A 23,754-nucleotide genomic window follows, 5' to 3' on the forward strand; every position below is an offset into this window, starting at 1 on the left:
GACATTATTATCCAAAATTTTTATTAATAAAAGATAAAATTATAATAAAAATAAGATTATCAAGATAATCTTACCATATCTAAGAAAATAGAGATAATCAAATTACTTTTAATATTATCAATAATAATAATTATTAATAATATAAGATTATCAAAATATTATATTATTCGACAACCAAACCTAATCATCTTTCGTTACCTACCACCGAACGCCTCCAAAAAGTTAAAACTCTTCCCAACCCAAAATCCAACTGTTATCTTATAATTCGATAAGTGTAGTCGAAGGAAGACCCAAATCCGGAAACTATACAGCCCGGAGTGGCCCTTTGAATACCTTTTGTTAAACCCACTCAGTCGCCTCTAGAGATACCAACAACACGATGTAAAAGACAAAAGTTCCGTGGACCCCACCTGCAATTAACTAATTTTTTATTTTAATATTTAATAAATAAAAATAAAAAAACTTCAGATTCCCCACTCCTAAGCACAGCTCTACAGCTATAGCTACAGCTACAGATGCTGCTGGTTTTCCTTTTACTTGTACCATCATTTTTTAATTTTTTTCACACCCTCTCCCTCCCCCTCTCCAACCCCAAACACTCCCTTCTTCTATATTATTTCGCTTTCTTTCATTTTCCATCTTTATCTTACTTTATTCTAATTCTTGGTCACCAAAATAATACCTGTCAAACCCCTTCAAATTCAATATGAGCTTTGAGGGATATTTCTATTAAAAAATTAGAAAAGAAAGATTGTCTGAACCGGAGAAAGAATGTCACCGCAGGGTGCTTTGCCTGAAGATGGGATCCAGTACTCTTTCGCCACGGAATACGAAGGACCGCCGCTACCATACAATATTCCACGGGCTGTCCCGATTAACGTCCAGAAAATACCAGTGGCCGCCGTCGTTAAGCAAGTGTCTCTCTCCGATAAGTTGGCGCTTCCGGTCGTGCAGCCGATAGTATCGGCCGATAAGTTGAGTAAGAATTTCTCTAAAGAGCTCAAACCTAATTCGGTTGTTGATTCTCGCGATTGCTGTGTTTCTAAAGAGACTGAACTAAAATCTGAAACAACTGTGTCTCCCACGTCTGTTATTGAGAGAGCAACTGATAATATCAACTGCGTATTGTCCGGTGAGTTGAGTAGCTCGGGCGCGTTAGAGTTTTCAAATTTTGTGTCTGGTGATTTAGTTAATAGTTCAAATGCGTTTAATCGAAGTAATGAAAATTTGCATTCTGGAATCATTGAATTTTCTGATAGTTTTGAGAAATCAAGGGACTGTTCAGGGAGATTGGGAAAATCTAGCTGTGGGAAAGAAAGTTCAGACTCTAATGACGAATTTAATCAGCCTGATTGGGAGTCAAACGAGTCTGTCTTGAGTATGGATTATCCTTCTTCACGGGTTTCATCCCTTAAGACTGGAGATTACTTTAATAGAAATAATAATGATGAGGATCTTCGTTATAATGGTGATGGTAGAAGAGGGCCGGTTGTTACTTTTCGTGATATTACTTCTGATGATGAGGATGAGGATGATGATATTGGTCAAGAATTTAGTCAGGATGAACCGAGGATCCTGCAGAGAGTTAAGAGAGAACCTGAAACAAAAGGGAAGAAAGGCTCGTGTTATAGGTGTTTTAAGGGGAACCGCTTTACAGAGAAAGAGATTTGTATTGTTTGTGATGCAAAATATTGTAGTAACTGTGTGCTTAGGGCAATGGGGTCAATGCCGGAAGGAAGGAAGTGTGTTACATGCATTGGATTTCCTATTGATGAGGCTAAGCGAGGAAATTTGGGGAAATGTTCTAGAATGCTTAAGCGGTTACTTAATGAGTTGGAAGTTAGACAAATAATGAAGACTGAGAAGTTGTGTGAGGTTAATCAGTTGCCTCCGGGGTATGTTTGTGTGAATGGAAAACCTCTTTGTCATGAGGAGTTGGTTATATTGCAGACGTGTCCAAACCCGCCAAAGAAACTAAAACCTGGAAACTATTGGTACGATAAAGTATCCGGTCTCTGGGGAAAGGTGAATATGGTATATTTAAGACATTTCATTTCTAGAAAGTTAAGAAATCTTTTTGGATATTGATTATTCTTCTAAATTCTGCAGGAAGGACTGAAACCGTCGAAGATAATCAGTCCCCATCTGAATGTTGGTGGTCCAATCAAACCAAATGCTAGCAATGGAAACACACAAGTTTTCATCAATGGTCGAGAGATTACAAAAGTAGAATTAAGGATGTTGCAGGTTGAATTTTATCGACATGTAATTGTTTTATTCTTTTTTTCCCCCCTCAAAATCAATTTCCAGGAATGTTAACGAACCTTTTTTGTTGAATGTCACAGTTGGCAGGAGTTCAATGTGCTGGAAATCCACACTTTTGGGTGAACGAGGATGGATCATATCAAGAGGAGGGACAGAAGAATACTAAAGGGTATATTTGGGGCAAGGTATGGTTTGTGTCAAAATTTTATATTCGTCATTGTGTTTTGTCAATTTGTTTCTTCACATTGGTTACGCGTTTTTGCTGTTACATTTCTTCTCAGGCCAGGACAAAGCTTGTTTCTGCTGTCTTGTCTCTGCCTGTTCCTTCGAAATCTTCAAATCTTGGTGGAGAACAACTGAGCAGTCAGATTAGCAGATCTGTTCCTGATTATATTGAACAGAGAACACTTCAGAAATTGCTTTTAGTTGGATATAATGGATCTGGGACAAGTACGATATTTAAGCAGGTACTTCTTAATGGGGAACTTTAGTTTCTAAATTCATTGTGATTGCAATTTTTTATTTTTTTTCTGTGGGATATCCCTCCTTTTAATCTAATACGGCTTTAGATGAGTGTCATATCCTTATCTATGTTGACTTCCCTGTCTTGTTTTGACAATAAACTTAAATGGATTGACGAAGCTGGTTTTCTTGAATTACATATTGCTAATGAGAGAAGAGCTATAGCAGGCCTCCCCAAAAAAATTGAGCATTATGCCATAGTGATAAAGTAATGTTTGTGGGTACTGTGATAATCATAACATGTTTGCAGGAAGTTTGGTATACTGTGATGTGAATGTCTACTCTTGTTTTCCGTGGGGATTTTAAAGTTCTCTTTATCAGTTTTCTTAAAAGAATTGATTTTGACAAGCCCAGTGAAATTGTAAATAATGATTTCTGTCTAATCCCTGGTGGTTGGAATTAATGGATTTTTTTGAGTTTACTTGATAGTTGCACAACCATAACAGTCATATATGATTTTATGTGCAAATTGGAAAGGGCCAATAATTGAAACTTGTTTTTCCGTGCACCCTAGTATAGGTGGACCTCTGAACCGAAATGTTTTGATTCTGCCATTTTCTTTGATGTCTATAAAGTATTCGTTGACATATTACATGTTAATTTCTGATAATCTTTAACACATTTACTATCTCAAATTATTCAGGCCAAGATTCTTTATAAAGCCGTACCATTTTCGGAGGATGAGCGTGAGAATATCAAGATAAAGATCCAGAGCAATGTGTATGGCTATCTTGGTATACTTCTTGAAGGTCGCGAGCGTTTCGAAGATGAAGTTTTGAGTGAAAGGAGGAAGAAACAATCTTCAGATGAAACCAACCCCATTGGTAAGAATATTATTGGTTGTCTTCTTCTCTCTTCTCTTTGACTTCATGTTTATTGAATACATGCATACATATATATATGCCCATCAAGTGTCTTGTTACATAATTATCAGGTAGGATTGTATTGTTTAAATTATTAACTTCCAACCATGTCAGTTGCTACATTCAGCATGGCTGTATGGTTGTTAATATATTGAGCTTACTTTCTATGGGTCTGAGTTGAGTTTTTCTGGTTTGGTAGAGAGTTCTGATGGCAAAACAATCTATGCTATTGGCCCAAGGCTTAAAGCATTTTCTGATTGGCTTTTGAAGACTATGGTGTCGGGCAATTTGGAAGCCATTTTTCCGGCTGCTAATCGTGAATATGCACCATTGGTTGAAGAGCTGTGGAAGGATGCAGCCATTCAGGCCACTTACAAACGGAAAAATGAATTGGAAATGCTACCTAGCGTTGCTAGTTATTTTCTAGAGCGGGTACAATCTTGCTTGATATTCCTATGCTCTGTTAAATTATGAACACTCATGCTTAAATTGCTTAAATTTATTGTATTGGCATGAAGATTTATTTTCCTATAGTCTATGGTCACTGGCAAATTTAGAAGTGTGAAGCATGTAAAATAAGAGATAATAATTGTGATTTTAAGATGCTGTCGGATCTTGTAAAATACACCGACACTGCCTTCCACATGATTGGTTGTCTGGCCATTTGGCATGAATGTTAATGGTACATGATAACCTAGGCATTGAAAGGGAAGAATTGGAATGACCTTGGACTTACAAAATTTCTTGTTGCAGCAAGCAAAAGAACTCTTAAGATCTGGTTGAAGATCTTCAATAAGACTGCAAGAAGAAACAAGGGTTTTCTTTCTTTTGGTCTTATTTTAAATTAGAAAAAGAAAATAAGAAGCCAGTGAGGTGCTTTGTACTCTACCAGAGGTTCTAATTATAGTCTTACTTGCACTGGGTTGGTGGGACTAAAAACTAAAAAAGAAAGAAGTTGACCCTGCTATGAATAGACATGCCGACAACTTTTCTGGACTTTCAGTTTGTTAGTAGGCAACTATGAATATAGATACAAGTTATGTTGTATTGAATCCTGACTGAATAGTATCAATTAAGTCAACTTCGTTGTGAGCTTAAGACAAATGAAACTCAGTTTGTAGAAGAGACCCTTGTTTCCCTTTTCAAACATTTAAATTGAGTTCTTAATTGCTCTACAGTCTTGTCCCAAAAACAGAAAAAAGAAAAAGAAAGAAAGAAAGAAAAGAAAGTTGCTTTACAGAGCTTGTATTGAAGCTTAGATGATTTAGTTAATAAGATTTCAAGTCATCGCAGAAGTCATGTGTTTAATTGATATGTCTGCATGTAGATTTCAGTAATTGTAATTATGATAAACAGTAAACTGATGCAGGAGAGATCATTTTGATTAGTTTTGCAGCAATTAGTTATTATTCTTTTTATTGTGAATGTCAGCTCTTAGGAACCTTGTATAGATGATTGGATGAAAAGTGGTTGTACTTAAATTTTACACCAGATTTGTTTAGTCTGCAAGGATATTTAGTCTGCAAGGAATACCGAGAAGGTTTTTTTGTGGAAATAAGTTTGCTGCTTAAAGTGATGTTAACTTAAAGGAAAGATGGTAGTTTATCATTTTGGGCTTAATTTTGTATGTGACTGATAAACTTGGAGCTCAGAAAGATGTAATTAAGGTTCAAAAGTTGTCAATATGTCAAGCTCAAGCTGGTATGAATTATATGGTACGGTTAACATCTGTCAGGTTCTCAATGAATCTCAACCAGCATCTTGGTTACATGGCAAAGATACTTGTTTTTCTTTTACTTTGTTCAGGATAGTAACTATGATTACTGTTGTTACTGTTTCTAATATACTCTTTCACTCTTCAGGTAATTGATATATTGAGAACAGACTATGAACCATCAGATTTGGATATCCTATATGCTGAGGGTGTTACTTCATCGAATGGGCTTTCTTGTGTGGACTTCTCATTTCCCTCAGCTTCTGATGAGAACAGTGAGGGTGTTGATCAGAATGATTCTTTGCTTAGGTAGGTGCCATTGCTTAATATCCTGCAGGCAAAAAAAAAAAAAAAAAAAAAAAAAATTCAGCCACCAATATTTTTGTCTAGGGCCCGCCAGGCTGTAGCACCTTGGTAACTTTTGGTGATCTAGTCTCAGTTTCCAGCACAAATTGAATGATGATTCAGATATACAACCTTCAAATTCATCTTTTGTGGACATTTTGATGTTAATTTTGTCCTCTACTGCCTTTTTTTATTATTATATAAATTATGTTTTTCATTATCATTAAGATTCTTTTTTCTGGTGTTGGTTATCAGGTACCAACTAATTAGAGTACAGGCCAGAGGTCTTGGAGAAAACTGCAAGTGGTTAGAGATGTTTGAAGATGTTGGAATGGTCATTTTCTGTGTAGCCTTGAGCGACTATGATCAATTCTCTGTTGATGGGAATGGATCTCTCACTAACAAGATGATACTGAGCAGGAAATTCTTTGAAAGTATTGTTACCCATCCAACCTTCGATCAGATGGAGTTCCTTTTGATATTAAACAAATTTGATCTGTTTGAGGAAAAAATCGAACGGGTACCTTTGCATCAGTGTGATTGGTTTGATGATTTTCATCCGGTCATCAGCCATCACCGCAGCAGTAGCAATAGAAACAGCATCAATAATAACCCCACACCGGGGCAGTTGGCTTTCCACTATATTGCTGTTAAGTTCAAGAGGCTTTATGCGTCTCTCACAGGCAGGAGATTGTATGTTTCAATGGTGAAGGGATTAGAGCCCAATAATGTTGATGCTACTCTGAAGTATGCAAGGGAGATAATGAAGTGGGATGAAGAAAGAGCCAACTACAGCCTGAGTGAGTACTCAATGTATAGCACTGAGGCAAGCTCCTACTCTCATTGATGTTAAACCAGAAAAAGCCTTGTAAATGGGTTCTAGATTGTCAATGTATATATATATCACAGCATGTAAATGAGCACAAGACGATTGTTTCATTCCACAATCAACAGCTGTAAGATTATTGAGACCAGTTTAGGTATTATTTGTACTGTCATGCAGATAGCGAATTTATTGGTGTACGAGCCCCCACGGTGAGAGTGAAACATTAGATTTACATGTCATGTTTTTGCAGTGAACCAATTACTTTAACATTCTGCATTTATATTATGTTTATGTTCCGATGCCATTGGTTATATGTTTTTTGCAATAGAAATGAACAAATATCTGATCTAGTTAAGAGTTAGGCGGTAGCATTCTCTTAACATGATATTCACTAATAACATTTGATTTGGTGAGATGAAAATTGTGGCTGGGAAGTTGCAGTTGTGCTTGTGCAATGTTCTTCGATGCAGGTATCGTGTTTAAACAGGTACATTCCTCCTTTGAAAGACGCAGTAAGGTAACACCTTAAAATTAATCATATTAATTCTTGACCCGTTGTGTTTTGAGTTACTAAAAATAAAAGATTATGGAATGAGGAATTAATAACCAATGTCTTAAAACCCAACCCGTGGTGAAACCTGGCAAAGTGGTTGGGTTCCAAGTTGACCGGTAGGTCAAACATGTGTCCAAAGGTTTGAAATCTAACAAAAAAATACTCCTAAAAACTACTGTAAGTCACTAGAGGTTTGAAATCTAGCAAAAATACCCCAAACAACATTGTTAACATCGGCAAATAGGGCTTGTTTCTAGCCACAACCACACTCTCCATCACTAGGAAAACACTCCCCTTAACCTCTTGACCAAAACCCATCTCACCCCTTCCCCGTTAGCCTCCCCAATCGTCAACGATGGTGATATTTTTCCAACGAAATTATTTTGCAATTTCCGATCAATTCACTCATTGAAAATCGACGTTGTTGCCACCATTGCACTCATTGACAATTTCTCTGCAAAAGCCCTAACATTTCAACCTTCAATTATTCATGGATTGATGTCCTAATTTCTAGAGTTTTGAATGAATAAAAAAATTTGAAACCCGACCCAGTGAAGGCTCTAGGTCCTAATTGAACCGGTTCAACTAGCTGGACCAGGTTTTAAAACAGTGTTCATAGGGTGCGTTTGTTTTCCTATCCTACCCAAAATACACATTTATTTCCCTATTTTGAAAATCCTATTATATTTTATTCAACTATTTTTAAACTCCCTAAGTTTGTTAATTTAACTAAACACCCCTCAAAAAATGTTTAGAAATTGACAAAAATACTCCCATCCACCCACCCACCCACATTTGCCAAATTTCGGCCACCACCGCTAAAAGGTGGTCGGAATTTGGCTTAATGGTGCACTACCGGCTGGATCTGGCCGGTAGTACACCGATCTAGCCTTTTTCGGCTAGATTCACGGCCAAAGATCCTGCCGTTGAGGGCCAGATCTTTGGCCGTAGCTGGTTGTCAACGACAGTCATATCTTTGGTCATCGTTCATGACCAAATCTGACAATCAATGGCCAAATTTGGCCGTAGATCTAGCATTTTCTAACCAGATCTACAATGGATCTGGCTAAAAAAGGTCATATCAGCGTATGACCAGCTAGATCCAACTGATCGTGCGCCATTCGACGACTGTCGACCACTTTCTGACAATGGTGGTCGACTGTCGACATTTAATGGGTAGATGGGGGTATTTTTGTTAATTTTTAATGTTTTATTATAAAGATGTTTAGCTAAATTAACAAACTTAGGAAGGTGTTTTTGTCATTGTTTTAAAACCCGGCCCGACCAGTTTAATCGAGATCTAGAAGCTTCAACGGGTCGGGTTTATGTTTTTCTTATTCACCCAAAACCCTAAATTTGGGAGGATGATCGGCGAACAATTTCCGACCGGGATGTTAGGGTTTTTGAAGAGAAACTGCCGGTGAATGTAATGGTGGTGACGGCGTTGATTTTCGATGAGTAAATCGACTGGAAATCGAACAAAACTGGCAACGGCAACAACCAACTTTTGCCGGCGATTGACAAGGCTAACAAGGGTGGGGTGAGGTGGGTTTTTGTCGAGAGGAAGGGGGAAGTAATTTCTGAGTGCTGGGGAGGGTTGTTGACGTTGGCGTCAATGAGATCTGGCCTGGAATGCCAACGCCAGCGTTGGTGAGATTTGGCCGAAACCGAACATATTTCGACCAGATCTTGAGTATATTTTAAGGGGAATGGGCTCAAGGGACGATTGGGGTTGCATTGGGGTGTTGCCGTCGTCAACCAATCATTGGCCAATTTGTATTTGAGGTGTGTTTGCTAAATTTCAAACCTATAGGGATGTAATTGTTATTTTTAAGGGTGTATTTGTTAAATTTTAAAAGTTTTTATCAATCAGTTTGATCGACAACCGATCAACTCGAGACCCCGCAACTTTGCCAAGTTTCACCCCGGATTGGATTTTAAAACATTAGTTTTTGTTAATTTTCAAATCCTATCTCGAAATAACCACCCAACTCAACTTTTTCAAAAATCTTACCCAAAATAATAAAGCATACACGCTAATAACTATTAAGTATTTTCAATTGTCAGGTGCATATCAAAGATAAGGCACACGGAGAACATGTGGGGCTATAAACGATGAGAAACTGTTTATTTCTTTAAACTTTCCCGTAAGAGAGTTCCTTTTGGTCTTACGAGAAGTACAACGAAGGAATTATGTATGTGACATATACAAATGGAATGTACGCAAATAGAAATGAATTATTAGCTTATGAAATGAAGATGATCCTAGTGGTTGAGAGAAGAAGCAACAAAACAAAAATCCTAACATGTCCCCCAAATTATGCTCAAATTTCAGAGAGACTCCAAAATTCGAAGATTATCCTGGTATTTTCAGTCATCTAAAAAAGTGTATCGGGCCTGCTCCTGAGTATTCAACAGAATGTTTTTGGCAGCCCAACCCAGTGCTGAGATTTGTTCATTTAACATGGACAAGTTCCCTTGGGCACATCGCTTACTGTCCTCAATCAATTTAAACCATTCCTTGTCCTTGAGAATCAAGTCTGAGGCATCAGTAGCTCCGACCATTTTCTCCCACCAACTACTCAATCGGAGAGCCTTGCGGACATAGCATGCCTACACCACAACAATTATGCTTCATTATGTATAAGCTCAATAATAAAGTTGAGAAAATAGAAGAAAAGAAACGCAGTCCATCTGCCCATGGAAATATATCTGTATATGTATCGCTGAGTACAAATCCTTTTACCTGCAACAAGCCCATGATAACATCCGTAACACTAGCACCTTCTCGTAGACAAAGAAGGATACCAAGCTAAAATGTCACCACAGGAGCAAAAAGAAGAAAGAAAAAAAAGACCAGCATTAGCAAGTGAGTGCTATATAATTGTGTTTGACAGCCAAATAAGTTCATTATTGTGATACTCACTTGCTCATTTCCTGTCAAACCTTTGCTGAAAATCTCCATGCACATGAAGTAATAATCTTCGTCGGTTAAAGACTGCATCACTGTCATTGACGACTTGGGTATCTGACACTTAGGATTTAAGCACCCTATTCTGATGGGACACAATTCTTTGCCTGATACAAATCTCACTAGTTAGATTTAACTTTCATCAATAATATGCATTAATTCTAGCTCAATCAAAAGCACCAAAATGCACTTGAGAAACACCAAAACCCACCTTTGCTCCATAGAAAATCAACGCTTTCCTCTTTACTGACTTCTGCTGGAGAAGGCACATGTCCTGATTCAATCCATTTATCGAGTATGATTTCAAGCCTATCCTAGATACATACAATAATGAAAGTGAGATATGAGGCAAATAATTGTTTTTTCCAAACTGAAAACCAATCGCCATAGAATGTATATCAAACCAACATTGCTATGTGAGAGTAGGTGGGGGTGGGATTGCTTGAGGATTCACTTAAGGAAGAAAGTATTTAGAACTAACGCAGATAAATTAATGTATAATGGGTAAGCAGAAAAGAGAACTAAGGAGAGAGTGAACACATACTTATCATTTTTGGGTAGAATGATAAGTAATCAGTTGTCTATTAACTTTTAACATTTTTGGGAAACTTTCTAATGAGCTACCTCTCGTCTATTAGCTGAGGAAATAGATGCCATGAATATGGGAGTAACTTCAAGGGTTAGGCAGAGTGGTTAAAGCCCTTGGTTTCAAATTGTGCAAATCTCTTTGGAACCACCTGCTTGAGATATTATATTGCACAAGTTTCTTGGATACCAAGGTTGTAGAGTTTGAAAGTAGCTTCCAATGAACAAATAGGACAGGTTGATGGAATTTTGGGTACCACAAAAAAAGAAGGGCAGGTGGGGGCAAGCTTATAAACATCAGCTGAGAAGTGGGTTTTGTATTCTTTCAAAGAACAGAAAATTATGGCAAACCATCATTTTAACCTCATATAATTGATTAAAATACAGAGCTAACCAACCTTAGTTATTGTTTGCAGATGGACATGCTTAAGCCCTTGATATATCCCAAAGAGGTCAATTGCAGAGAAAATGGGGTATACTACAAAAGGTAAACCTGCTTGCAATCTTGCACATCAATAACAAATTAGGAAATCACCAAACACTTCAAGAGCAGGCTTAAGAGGCAGAAGACATCATTTCTCCATAATCAAGCCTAACAAACTTCTCAATTCATTTTGATCCATAGAACATTATAAACTTCACCAAGGAACTCAATAACTAATAAAGATCGAAGAAGAAAAAACCTTTGATTGTTCTTCAGCAACATATTAAAAGATGCAGCAATCATGAGCCCAAGATTATCAAAGCACACTGTTTGAATCTGACACACAACAAAACTTAGGTCCATAACATATGAGATATCAGAGACAGGAAATTATGCATGCCAGAAAGAATGAGAACCTGTGCTTTTGCAGAAACTTCACCAAGGTTATCAGCCACTGCAAAGCTTCGATGAACAGCAGACTGTTCATTCAGAGTTATGACATCAATATTCCACTCAAAAAATTGTCAAAACACCTTTAGAATTGTCGGGAAGAAAAATGCATTTTGAAGAAAGTCCCTTTAGAATAAAAAATGGCTAAAGTGGTGTGGGAGGTATACATTCAACATAAGCAGAAAAACTCACAGGCAAGTAAAGCATTAACAAGTGATTGCTGGGCTTTGCAAATATTACAGGCCTATATAAGTCATACAAGCATGAAGCTTTAAATCATTCTGTATAATATAATGATAAGAAAACCAAACAAAAAAAAAAAAAAAAATGCTTGAAGCAAAAAAGAAAAAGAAACTGAAAAAATTAAAGTCATATGATAAAATCATGTATGCCCAACTTTGATACTTTCCTTCATAAAAGAGGTGAAAATATAACAGATTGTGCTACCAGACTGAAAAGGAACTTGAGAGAATGTTAAAAACAGAATCTTACACCAGTTGCCAAGTAGCATGCAAGACTTATTTGTTTAGCGATGTTGGCTATAGAAGCAAGAAGCAAGAAGTACTTGGGAAATACAGGAGTCAGTAGCTCAACTCCAATGCTCAAACTGAACAGGACAGATGTTGAGAACCTAACCCTCTTCATAAAAACAGATAACAAAACATTAGTTAGTTATTTAAGTTCATATAAGATATCTCTACATTTTATTAATTTAAGGTTCTAAGATCTCTAAGAATTGCACTCCACATCACTTTGATTTAGGGTTTTCGGATAAATCTATCCAAACACCAAATGCATTGATGAAGCTGCAGTACTGATGAAGAAGAAGCAAATCTTAAGAGTAAATAAATTAAAACAAGTGACAAGGCAAAGCATACAAATTTCAATAAGTACAATGCCTACCTTCAAATTGGTATCAAAAGCAGATGCTAGGCTAGCAGTGTAGATGCACCTACAAAACCGTCCAAGACCATCCTTTAAAACCCAATTCAAGGCAGCTGCTGCTGGCAATGAACGAGAGTACCCAATTCCTATGGCGCGAAACATTGCCTGATAACAGAAACCAAAAGTTCATCCCAATAATATTTCTTTTCTTTCTACGTTTAAGACTTTAATTTTCTCCAAATTGACCAATACATAACATGCGTAAAATACTGGTACACCTTACAAGTCTAATTCTGTAATTCATACTCGTTAAAAGGTATTAAGTTCAACAACTTCTCTATGTGTAAACCCACTTAATCCCCATTATAACAGTCCTTTAAATTTTACAAAAAATACACAGATCACCAAATGAATTTTATTCTGTCCCAAAAAAAAAAAAAAAAAAAAAAAAGGAAGACCGGTTACCTGAGTGGCAAGAACTTGAAGAGCAGAACTAAACACGCGGTGCAAGAACTTCCACTTAACATAATTCATATAATTCTCACTCACTTGTTTGGGTAAAAAAAAGTCTCTAAAAGCCAAACTACAAATTCTTAGCAATTTCCTAAACCCATCGTCGAAATCCAAACCAAACGACGACGCACCACCATCAACACTGACCAATTGCAAACCCTTCCCGTCCCAGAAGTACCTCGAAACCCGACCTGACCCCCGAACCACCACCGGGAGCTTCTTGAGTCCTACGGGTTTGGGCCCTTTGTTGAGTCCTTCCTCTGGTTCGTAGTTAATTGAGGTTCTAAAAGAGTTGGTGGTTAAAGTTAGGGCTTTTCTGGGAGTGAACTTGGGCGTTTTAGAAATGAATTCGGGCAATTTTGAAAATTCCCATTGGAATTGGAAAGGATGAGTATTGGTAGCCGACTTTAGAGAGGCTTGCATGAGAACCAGGGGAAGTGAAAATAGGATTTTTGGGAGTTAGTTTTCCCGCCAAATTCTGGAGGCTTTGATAATGATAGGGTTTAGGGTTTTAGAGACAATGAAACATTGAAACTGTATTGGTGATGGTGAATCACAGGGGATTGGGCACGTTGTTTGATTTAGAAAAAGTTAGAAGCGTAAACTTAAAATGTGCCGTTCTAAAAGTGGAGGATAAAAAAGTGATTCTCTAGAATGCTTTAACAGCTGTAAATGTAATTGAATTTAAAATCTAAAATAATAGGAGTTTGATGATTTTACAAATTATTAAAAACTTTATGAATTATTTATGACACAGAATCTTTGATCAGAGACATTAATTCCATTAGATAATATTTCTTAATTGTCCATATAACAGTATACAGTTGGATCATTAGTAGTGCGGCCTAAGGGTGCATACGAGCCGAGCCGAGCCGAGCCGAGCCGAGTAGTGGCTGGCTCAAGCTTGGCTCAGATGCAATGGAAGGAGGATCGAGCTCAAGCTCGGCTTGGATGTATTGGAAGGAGGATCGATGGTACATGAGCTGGAGCTCAGCTCGTTTAAGAAAATGAATGGCTCGAGCTCGGCTCGACTCGGTTATTTGTTACACGAGTTGAGCCGAATTCGAGCCAATATTAAAAAAAAAAATTCAGCATGCAGTATCCCTTCTACCTTCTGATCAGATTAAATTGCATTCACCAAAATCGCATGATTCAAAGCTAAAAAGCAAAAAAAATTCAACTTCAATTGAATCAACTTCATCTAAATCTCAGAATTCAAACATGGGAAAATGAAACTTTCATCCAAAAATCAACATTCAAAGTAAAAAATAAGCTCTAAATTCAACAAATATTCATCCAAATAACATCCAAAGCAAAACACAAACTGTAAATTTAGCAATCCTTAATCCAAAAACAACATTCAAAGCAAAACACAAAATAAAAGCAAACATTAAGCATATGGAATTCAATCCATGGGAAACAAAAAACATTCTATTTTCTTCTAACGAATCATATCAACAACAAGACCAACAGTTTCTCTTCTCTTGCATCCACCTGACCCATGAAGCTTCTCTTCTCTTGCATCAACAACAAAACCAGTAGCCAAAGATATTACAGTTCCATTTGGCTACCAAATAAAAAAAAATAATAGAAAAAATTGCGTCAGAGAATGTGATTTATCAAGAGGTTCTTATGTCATAATAAAAGTTCATCCAAAGTGAATACAACTTTTGACTTTCCACAGTTTGGCAGCAGCAAACCAAGTAATGGGAAGATGAAATGGACCCATATTGAAACTTTAATGCTGGTTGAGATTCCTTTAAGTTTATATCACTTTAAGCAGCAAACTTATTTTCACAAAAAACATTCTCGGTATTCCTTGAAGACTAAACAAATCTAGTGTAAAAATAAAGTACAACCATTTTATCCAATCATCTATAGAAGCTTCCTAAGAGCTGACATTCACAATAAAAAGAATAATAACTAATTGCAACAAAACTAATCAAAATGATCTCTCCTACATCAGTTTTCTTTCTTTCTTTTTTCTTTTCAACCCATCTCTTCACTCACCAGACTCCAACAATTGCATGCAACCAATATTAACTAGAACTTAAAATATGATAATGAGACAGCAGCCAAATGTAAACAATTTAAACAAGACAGCTAGATAGGGCCCAAGGGCAGCCAAATATGTAAATCAATTAGACAGAAACCAAATAATTTGAGAAGTATAACATTTACTATCACTAACCTGTCACGATTCCACCAAAACTTCATGGGATCGGAAGCTGAAACTGCTCATTTGTCTTCTCTTTCTAAAAACAAAGAAGAAAACCAATTGTTTTAGTTTGAATAATTTTAATAAACAACCAAATAATGCCATAATTTTAATAAATTGGACTATGGAAGTATGAAACTTACTTTGTAACTTTTCTTGACTCCATAGAGATTGTGACACCAATCACCACCACAAAGTAGCACTTGCACAGTATCGGGAGACAATGATGATCGATAAGTATCAATAACTCGACTCCCAGCACTGAAAGTTGCCTCCGAAGCGATCGTGGTGATTGGAATGTCAAGTATTTCACAAGCCATCATAGATAAAATACGATAGTTCATTTGATTAAGCTTCCACCAGTCTAACGCATCAAACGAGGTATCATCCTCATCCCATAACAAACACTTCTCTTTTAGATAACAACCTAACTCAGATTTCTCATGTTGCACCATTTGAGTTATCTTAACAAACTCACAGAACCATGAACTAGTACGTTTAGGGCGTTGTACATGCACCCCCTGATCCTTACTGATATGTACAGGTGGTTCAATGGTGGAAGATTGACTTTCCGCCTCATATTCCTCATAAATCTCATACAAGGCAGCTCGCACTTTATCAATTTTTTCTTGTGCTTCTTCATTAGGAAACAATTGTGGGTAGGCAAATTGCAACAATCTCATTTTCCACCTCGGATCCAATACAGCTGCAATTGCTATTAAGAAATTGCATTCCCCCTAATACTTGTCAAACTTTCCTTTCATCTTTCCCACCATTGATTGAATGAAATTGTCATCATCAGAGCACTTTTCATCTAGCAACTCTTTTATGTCACAAATTTCTTGCAAAAATAAGTTAGAAGTGGGGTACTCACTCCCTGAGATGACATTAGTTACAGAGTTGAAGGCTTCCAAAATCTCACATACTTTCTCAAGTTTTTCCCAATCTTCATCTATTGAGGCATAAGTAAAGTTATTATCCAATTGAACTAACATTGGAAACATGTCTCAATACTGAATTGCAAGTGCCAACATCTCATGAGTAGAATTCCATCTCGTTTTGAAATCAAGTTTGAGTTTTCGTTGTGGCAATTGCAACATCTGAACAGTCTCTTTAAACATAATCACTCTTGTCTTTGATTGTTTGACATATAAAATACAGTCACGTATATCTTGAATGATGGGCTTAATTTGGGAAAGCCCATCCTGAACCATAAGATTCAATATATGTGTCGCGCACCGCACATGAAACAACTTCCTACTACACGTTAGCTTCTTGTTTCTTCATAAATTCTCCCTCAAAATCTTGATTGCCACATCATCACTTGAAGCATTGTCAACCGAGATACTGAACACCTTGTTCTGAATCCCCATTCTATTAGACACTTATGAATATCAGCAGCAATCTCAACAACAAGTCGAGGAGGAAGTATACGAACAAAATTGAGCACACACTTCTACAACTTCCAATCATTATCTATAAAATGTCTAGTGAGAACCATGTACTCAAGCTTCTGATTAGAAGAATTCCATAGATCAGTTGTTAAACTAATCTTGTTGATACTCTTAAGCAAATTAAACAACTTCTTCTTTTGTATCTCATACACAGTCACACAATGTTATTTCAAAACAGTCTACGTGACCTTCTCCCATAGTGGCATACCATTTCTTTACATCATGTTAAAACCCTCATCCTCTATAATTGTAAATGGATGCTCATGCATGAGCACCCAATTAGCAGCTAGTTCCCGTATCTTGGCCATATCAAACTTGGCATCTGAAAATGCAAGTGCAGATTACATTGAGACTTCATCGATTGAACTGGCTGGCCAGAAAAACAACTGTGTCAGATGTCTTGCAAACTGAGTTGTGCTCTTGGTCTCCGTTATTGCCAACTTTGCCTTACAATGAACACACTCTCCCTTTGTAGAACCATCCGGTAGAACTGCTTCTTTAAATTCATTCCACACCACTGATGTCTTTGGTCTCTTTTTTCTTTGAAAATGATTAATTTGCTCCTTGTCGGTACGAGGGGTAGAAGCATCAACATCAGTAACATTATGAGAAGTAGGTGTCGCTGTGGCATGTTGAATGTCTCCATTGAATATCATGTGATGGTATTAGTGTGGGTGATTATAAGAGGTATGTCACTAAGGCATTAGCATAGATAAACGGTTAGTGAACTGTTTATCGAATACGACCGATTGCGATGAATCACATGGATATGGCCAATGATTCATCGTTGGAACGTGCTAGTGTACCACTGATTCTTAAACCTAAGACATCACGGTTGGATTCAACATAGGATGCATATGGTTCATATGGTGTATAAGCATGAGACTAGTCATGTCTTGTGTAATAAGCCGGTTTGATCATATGTTATTCATGTGCGAGGACAAGTGATGGTCAAGATGGGCTCCGTTAACTCAAAATAGTTCAATCTCGAGTTCCCAGACGAATGTCAATAAACATTGGAAAAGGGAAATCTCTGGCCAAAGTATAATGAATGTCAGATGAAAAGTAGTTCCATGTTGACAAGTTCCATTGTATCGATTGACAATTCGATTAAAGATTAAGTTAAAGGTTTTGACATACCATGAACCATTCTTAATCGGGATTAGATAACGGAGGGATTTGACTATACGGTACGTACGATCAGAATAGGTTCATTGGGGTTTACACTTTATTGTGGTTTAGGGGTTATGAAACATTGCTAGATATCTACCATAATCAGTGGGAGTTTCGATTATAAAGAATTATAATGAAACATATCAAAATCAGATATTGGGCCCACGGCTAGAACACAGTGAACCAAAATGGTCACACATAAAACCAAGCTCAAGGAGAGAGAGTAATACATATCATTAATCAGATTAATGATGTTCGGACGTAAACGATTGCATCTGAATTAATGTATTGGTGAGAAATGATTATCCATGAATAGCTAGCACTTACCAAGGGTAATAAGGATTTATTAAATATTATTATTGAATTGGATTCAATGATAGGGGCAAAAGTGCATTGGTTTTATTCTAAAGGGTTAGAATATTTAATGGAATTAAAATTTGGTCTAATTATGAATTAACCATAAAACCAAGGACTTGACATAAATGTTTATTCTCAAGTTAATTTTAAATTGTTTGAGGCCTTCTTAAAACAATTTAGAATTACTCTTTGTGCCCATGGTATATAAATTAAGTTTCATAACATTTTAATTCAATTGAATCAATTAAAGAAAAATCACTCTCTGATTTTCTCTCTCACTCTCTGAGCTTTCTCTTCCTTGACTTATGCGGATCACATTTTGAGGTTCTTTAAGTTCACTTGAAGAACTAAGATTCCAAGAAAGAAGATTCAAGTGTTGAATAGCAAAGGAGTAGGTAATATTCCATCCTTACCTTGAAATGTTTTTGGCTTATGTGTTATGTTTGTGTTCTACCTTGCATCCATCATCTTGTTCATCCATGTCACACCATTTCTATGTCCAAAATGCATGAATCCCAACATCTTTCGCCATTATATATAAATTTATTTGAATATTCTTTTGCACTTAATGTTTCCATTCTTATGCATTAAGTAATCACAACCGTAAAGTCTTCTCCATCAAAAAGTTATAAAAGAAAGTTCAGAGCCCTCTAGATTACAGTTATGAGCAAAGGAGACACATGAGTCGAAACTTCATACAGTCTCATATCTGAGGGGGAAAAAAAAAACGAGAAACGGAGATCGAGAATCCATGGCTATTGATGCAATCATTTGGCATGGATATATTCTACTTTTCCAACTACTCTAACAGTGGAGACAACATACGGAAAGTTCATGGATAAGCTAGAATTTTTTCTAGAAATCTTGGAAGATACAGAGGATGATAAAGGAAGTGCTCTGACAAAGGAAATTTTCTAAAACATTGTGAAGTTTGGGATGAAAATCAGTACTTGCAAACAACTTTTCATCAGATAAATAATGAAGAAGATATTGTTGGTTTCGATTCTGAAATTAAGAAATGGAAGCTCACTTGAGAATCTGAGTTTGCAACAGCTTCGTCGTCGGATTCTACCTTGCAGCAGCTTCGATTGAAAGGCAAATGAACATTGGACGGTGGTAGCTGAATGAAGGCTGGATGAAGGTTGGACAGCTGTGGCGTCTCAGACTTTGCGATGTCAAGAACCCAACCTCAATGAAGGTCTCAGATTTGCAGTCTGAAGAAGTGTAGACGATAATGGCGGTGGCGAAATAAGTTTGAAGGGTAGGGATTTTGCTACCGTTTGCCTTTGTTTTAGGGTAATAATTATTTACACGAGCTTAAATTCGCAATCGAGGTCACGAGCTGTTGCCACTCAAATGACGACGCGAGCACCATCAAGCCCGTGAGCATATCGAATCGAGCCCAAAACTGCTCGGCAACTTTCACAAGCTTGAAGAAGAACTCGAACTCGAACTCGAACTCGCAAACTACTCGACTTTTCGCGAGTCGAGTCTGAGTTCATCACGAATCGAGCCCGAATAGCTCACGAGCTACTCGGTTCAACTACACCCCTAGTAGTGCCCTTATTTATCTTATTCCATTAAAATAGTTCTTTATATTTTATTTCAAAAGTAGTAGATTTACGACATAATCTCACAATCTTCTCTTACCACTTTAAAATAGTAGTAGAGTTGACACTACTACGTCAATTGACGATTTTGACTAAACATAAACAGTCGTTCCTTAAAGATGAACGGTCGTTCATTAGGGACAAACGATCATTCATTCATAAGCAATAGTCATTGCTTATGAAGGAACGACTGTTTGTGTTTAGTCAAAGTCATTTAGAGTTTTGGTTGTGGTAAAAGTTGACGTGACAGTTGCCAACTTAGCTACCATGCCGATGTTGTAAAATTGAGTTGTGAGCGTAGTATTACTTATTTTATTTTAATAATATTGTCATAAAAAAATAAAATTAACTAAAATGCGTCATAAATAACCCATGGCAACAAGAACTCACGTTAGAAGAGATGTCTTCGAAATCCCTATAACATCTCTTAATTTATAAAATTACAACAAATACAATATTCTTCTTCTTTTTTTGTCAGAATACAATATTCTTTTTAATAGCTGTAAGCCTGTAATTATCACTTTCATCCCAAACCTTATGCAGGTATGAGCCCCATAGGCCCAAATCCAGAAAATTTAAATGAAGAAATTAAAAATTTTAATTTAGGTTTNAAAAAAAAAGTTTTTAATAAATTTACTGTAGATGGGAGAACCGTGGCGGGGCGGGGGCCGTACCCGAATTTTTCGGGGATTCTTCGAATGGGGCGGGTCCCCGACGGGAATTAAAACGAGGGAAGAGCCTTTTCTCGTGTTCCAATAGAGCTTGGGAACGAGCTCGGTCAGCTTGGATACGAGCTTGGTCACGAGCTTTCAATTCAGGTTCCAGGTAGCCCCACCGTAAACGGCATGACTTTGCCGATCGACCGGGAATCCATTCGCTGAGGAAATACCAGTCTCGTTGGCCGTATCTTTGAACCAGCCTAAATAATGCTTCGTCTTCTTCTGGACTCCATGGACCTTTGATCCGATCCACATCCTTTCTGAAAATGAAAACTGCAGCAATTACAGAAAAGACTAGTAGCAGTACTGATGCGGTGTAATTGTTGGCGCTCTTGACACCCAAAACGGCCAGAAATGAAGCAATTAACTGAACCACTGAGAAGCCAATCTCCACCACCCCAAGTTGCTTCTCGGCATGTACTTTGGTTCTTTCCAGGATACAAGTAAAAACGGTCATTACAAAACCAAATACTGATAATAGAAATGCAGCAAGAAGGATTATCCTCCGGCTTTGCCCAAACACATCCAAAACCAATGATATTGTTTCCAACATAACGAAAAACACCGCAAGTGCACGCTGTTTATGTTCACAAAGTAACTCATACCCCTACAGCAATAATTTTGAAAGACTCAAAGTTATCTGATATATTCAAAACCAAAGAACTAAAAAGACCCTCTTATACATTCTTAAAACTGAAAATTTTATGGACACTTTTGTGTATAAACAGAGGAACAAAGAAAGGCAAAGCTAACAATCTCCACAATCCTTCCCATCAAGTATGGAGGATAAATATGGTCTTTAATTTCACAAAAAAGTTTGCTCAGTACTCACCTGGCAGACCAAAGAGCTGATGGATGAAAAGAGATCGGTGAAGAAGCAGCTTATATAACTCCAAAACACGTCCCTTCTTCTTTGGCTACTACGTCTATTTCCTTCAATGTCCATGCTTAATTCTGATCTCTGAGGCTCTGAAACACACTGTCAATTCTCTCTGCTCTGTTGCAATCCAAAGTAGAAACAGAGTGGGAGGGGAAAATAATGAAGGAGAGTTCAAGAAAGCACACCGTCAATTAATCTCTCTCTACTCTTTTACCAGAAACTGTAGGTGTGCGTGTAGACTGGAGGGTCAAGGTAAAGAGGAAGAGATGGTTGAAGCTTTCGGATACACGTTAGTCAAAGGAAAGCGAAAGATGGTTCAAATCAAAGAAATTAGAAGGATAATTCTCAAAATCTATAGTACGTAGATCTTGATGACATAATACTGTATCATCATAAATGATTTGGAAATGACATATTATAACCCGAGATTTAGCGAAATCCTAATTAATTTAATACCTCGTTACCTTTATTCCATATTCTTATCCCTAATCTATGTTAGTAATTTTTAGAAGGTAGAGTTGTCTTTAACAAATAAATTAATGTTTAACCAGCATAATAATTCATAATTGATTAATCATGACACTCATTAAAAACTAACTAATTACAAATGATTAAATCAAGATGGTAAGAGAAAATTGACTAATTACAAATGATTAAGTCAAGATGGTAAGAAAAAAATTACGAGAAAAGATTATAATTCAAATATTTTTTTATTATTTTCTTTTATCTTTTTCGCTTTCGTCATCTTTCTTTCTTTCTCTTCTCCTCTTTCACTTTTCCTTTCTCCTTGTTCTTCTACGGTTCTTCTACGGTTCTGCCCTTGCCGAATCGAGAGGCCACGATCTGGTCACCCGATTTGACAAATGGTGGAGGGAGGCCTAGATCTGGCCAAGATTTGGCTAATATTTAAGAAAAAAAAAAAAAACAAACTTCATTTTTTAGAACCCATATTCGTTTGCTTGCCGTCAAACCATCAGTGGCAATATTTTTGGAGGCATGCTTGTGGTTGATGATATTTTGAGTTTGGCGACATGTTGACTATTTGTTTTGGCCCAAAATTGCATGATGCCGTGACATGGCCGCCGTTTATCGGCTTCCTCCGAAATATGAAAATTATTTATTGGGTTAAATAAATAAATATTTTTTTTATATGTAAAATTAAGAGGTGAAATTATTTTTTTGGTGAAAAAAATTTACAAAGATTAATTATTGGCTAAAAATAATTATTATTTTTATGTGTAAAATTAAGGGATAAGTTTTTTGTTTAGTTGAAAGAAAATTAAAAGATATTAATGAAAAAAAATTGCCAATGGGTTGTCACCGACGGGTGGGCGGTCCAGATACCCGGCCCAATCCCATGGATCCAGAATCAGAATCGTTTAGTTCCTGGGATTTGGGATTGGGACCTGAAACACAGCACACAAGTTTTTTTTTTGGCCCTTCTAGGTACTCGAGAAATATATACAGCCCTATTATTCACAAAAATAACAAATATATCCTACAAAAATAACAATACAACCCCAATTGTGTACATAAATTACAAATACACCTTAAGTACCTATCAATTCCACCCTGGGTACTCAGACCTCAGTTTCAATTCCTGAAGTGATAGAACCAAAACTGGAACTGCACATGTCGTTCCATCATATTTAGAACCGAAATTAACACTTTGGGTATTTATCGGTTTTGGTTCTATCCTAAAAATTTGTACACCCCTATCAAATAGCATAACATAGCACAATAGGTAATTTTCCTTATCTTATATTAACATAAATGTTAAAACATTATAATATCTTCAGAGGGTATAATTGTTCTTTCATTGTTATGACAATTTTATAACAAATGGGGGCTTTACAACGGTCGCGGAAAAAACGTGGGCAAAATTTTGGGGGTTACTGAAATATCCCAATATATATTTAATGCGGATAATTATAAACCACAGAAAGGAGGAGAAAAAAAAAATCAGGTGGAGAAGTGAGGTCAACTGGGACCCAGAGCAAGCCTTCACAACTAATTAGGCTTGATTTATTGGACTTGACTAGGAGCTATTAACTAGTAACTACTTGTACTTAAATCAATATAAATAATAATAATAATAATAATAATAATAATATATTGGTTCATGCATGTTTGAATATGATAATGGTGATGAAATCATCAGCATCAGCTTCAGTTTCTGTAATACATTAAAATCTAAAAATTATACATATTAGTATTTAAAAAAAAAAAAAAATTAAGAGTGAGTCAAACTAGACTAGATCTGTCCCTTGGCTGTAGGTGAGCAGGATTTTCTTGAACCTTCTTGTGCTTCATGCAGTTCAAGCTCAGAAGAATAATCAAACTCAATCTCAAGCAACTACAGCTCCTCACGAAGATCTGCCTCTAAGTTCTATCTTCTTTTCTTTTTAATAATTTAGCTCTGAAAGA

At 36.7% G+C, this 23,754-nt stretch overlaps 2 protein-coding genes across 2 annotated transcripts; one reads left to right on the plus strand and one right to left on the minus strand.

The window, feature by feature from the left end:
• Window positions 1-563: 563 nt before the first annotated feature.
• On the plus strand, window positions 564-6,774 carry LOC116112292 (extra-large guanine nucleotide-binding protein 1-like). Its single transcript, XM_031398448.1, has 8 exons — window positions 564-2,025; window positions 2,110-2,247; window positions 2,346-2,450; window positions 2,547-2,732; window positions 3,431-3,611; window positions 3,850-4,082; window positions 5,513-5,673; window positions 5,965-6,774. Exons 1-8 carry the CDS (start codon window positions 772-774, stop codon window positions 6,554-6,556), a joined length of 2,850 nt encoding a protein of 949 aa, XP_031254308.1. The 5' UTR covers window positions 564-771; the 3' UTR covers window positions 6,557-6,774.
• A 2,464-nt stretch (window positions 6,775-9,238) lies between these two features.
• On the minus strand, window positions 9,239-13,339 carry LOC116112293 (protein root UVB sensitive 4-like). The gene is made up of 10 exons (XM_031398449.1): window positions 12,869-13,339; window positions 12,422-12,568; window positions 12,011-12,157; window positions 11,485-11,547; window positions 11,328-11,404; window positions 11,043-11,148; window positions 10,271-10,373; window positions 10,015-10,166; window positions 9,835-9,900; window positions 9,239-9,701 (listed from the first exon to the last, which is right to left on the minus strand). Exons 1-10 carry the CDS (start codon window positions 13,337-13,339, stop codon window positions 9,459-9,461), a joined length of 1,575 nt encoding a protein of 524 aa, XP_031254309.1. The 3' UTR covers window positions 9,239-9,458.
• Window positions 13,340-23,754: the final 10,415 nt, after the last annotated feature.

Source organism: Pistacia vera, unplaced genomic scaffold, assembly GCF_008641045.1.
Source record: "Pistacia vera cultivar Batoury unplaced genomic scaffold, PisVer_v2 Contig66, whole genome shotgun sequence".
In the NCBI taxonomy this organism is placed as follows: Eukaryota; Viridiplantae; Streptophyta; class Magnoliopsida; order Sapindales; family Anacardiaceae; genus Pistacia; species Pistacia vera.

Bases quoted from the DNA above. Each gene is read 5' to 3' on its own strand.
- LOC116112293 (XM_031398449.1), bottom strand. From the start codon at position 13,339: ATGCAAGCCTCTCTAAAGTCGGCTACCAATACTCATCCTTTCCAATTC. The intron at 10,167-10,270 runs GTGGGTTTTGGT...GATTTGTATCAG, and splicing joins TGATTTTCTATGGAGCAAAG to GCAAAGAATTGTGTCCCATC. The intron at 9,702-9,834 runs GTAAAAGGATTT...GTTGTGGTGTAG, and splicing joins TTATCATGGGCTTGTTGCAG to GCATGCTATGTCCGCAAGGC.
- LOC116112292 (XM_031398448.1), top strand. From the start codon at position 772: ATGTCACCGCAGGGTGCTTTGCCTGAAGATGGGATCCAGTACTCTTTC. The intron at 2,451-2,546 runs GTATGGTTTGTG...ATTTCTTCTCAG, and splicing joins AAGGGTATATTTGGGGCAAG to GCCAGGACAAAGCTTGTTTC. The intron at 2,733-3,430 runs GTACTTCTTAAT...CAAATTATTCAG, and splicing joins CAAGTACGATATTTAAGCAG to GCCAAGATTCTTTATAAAGC.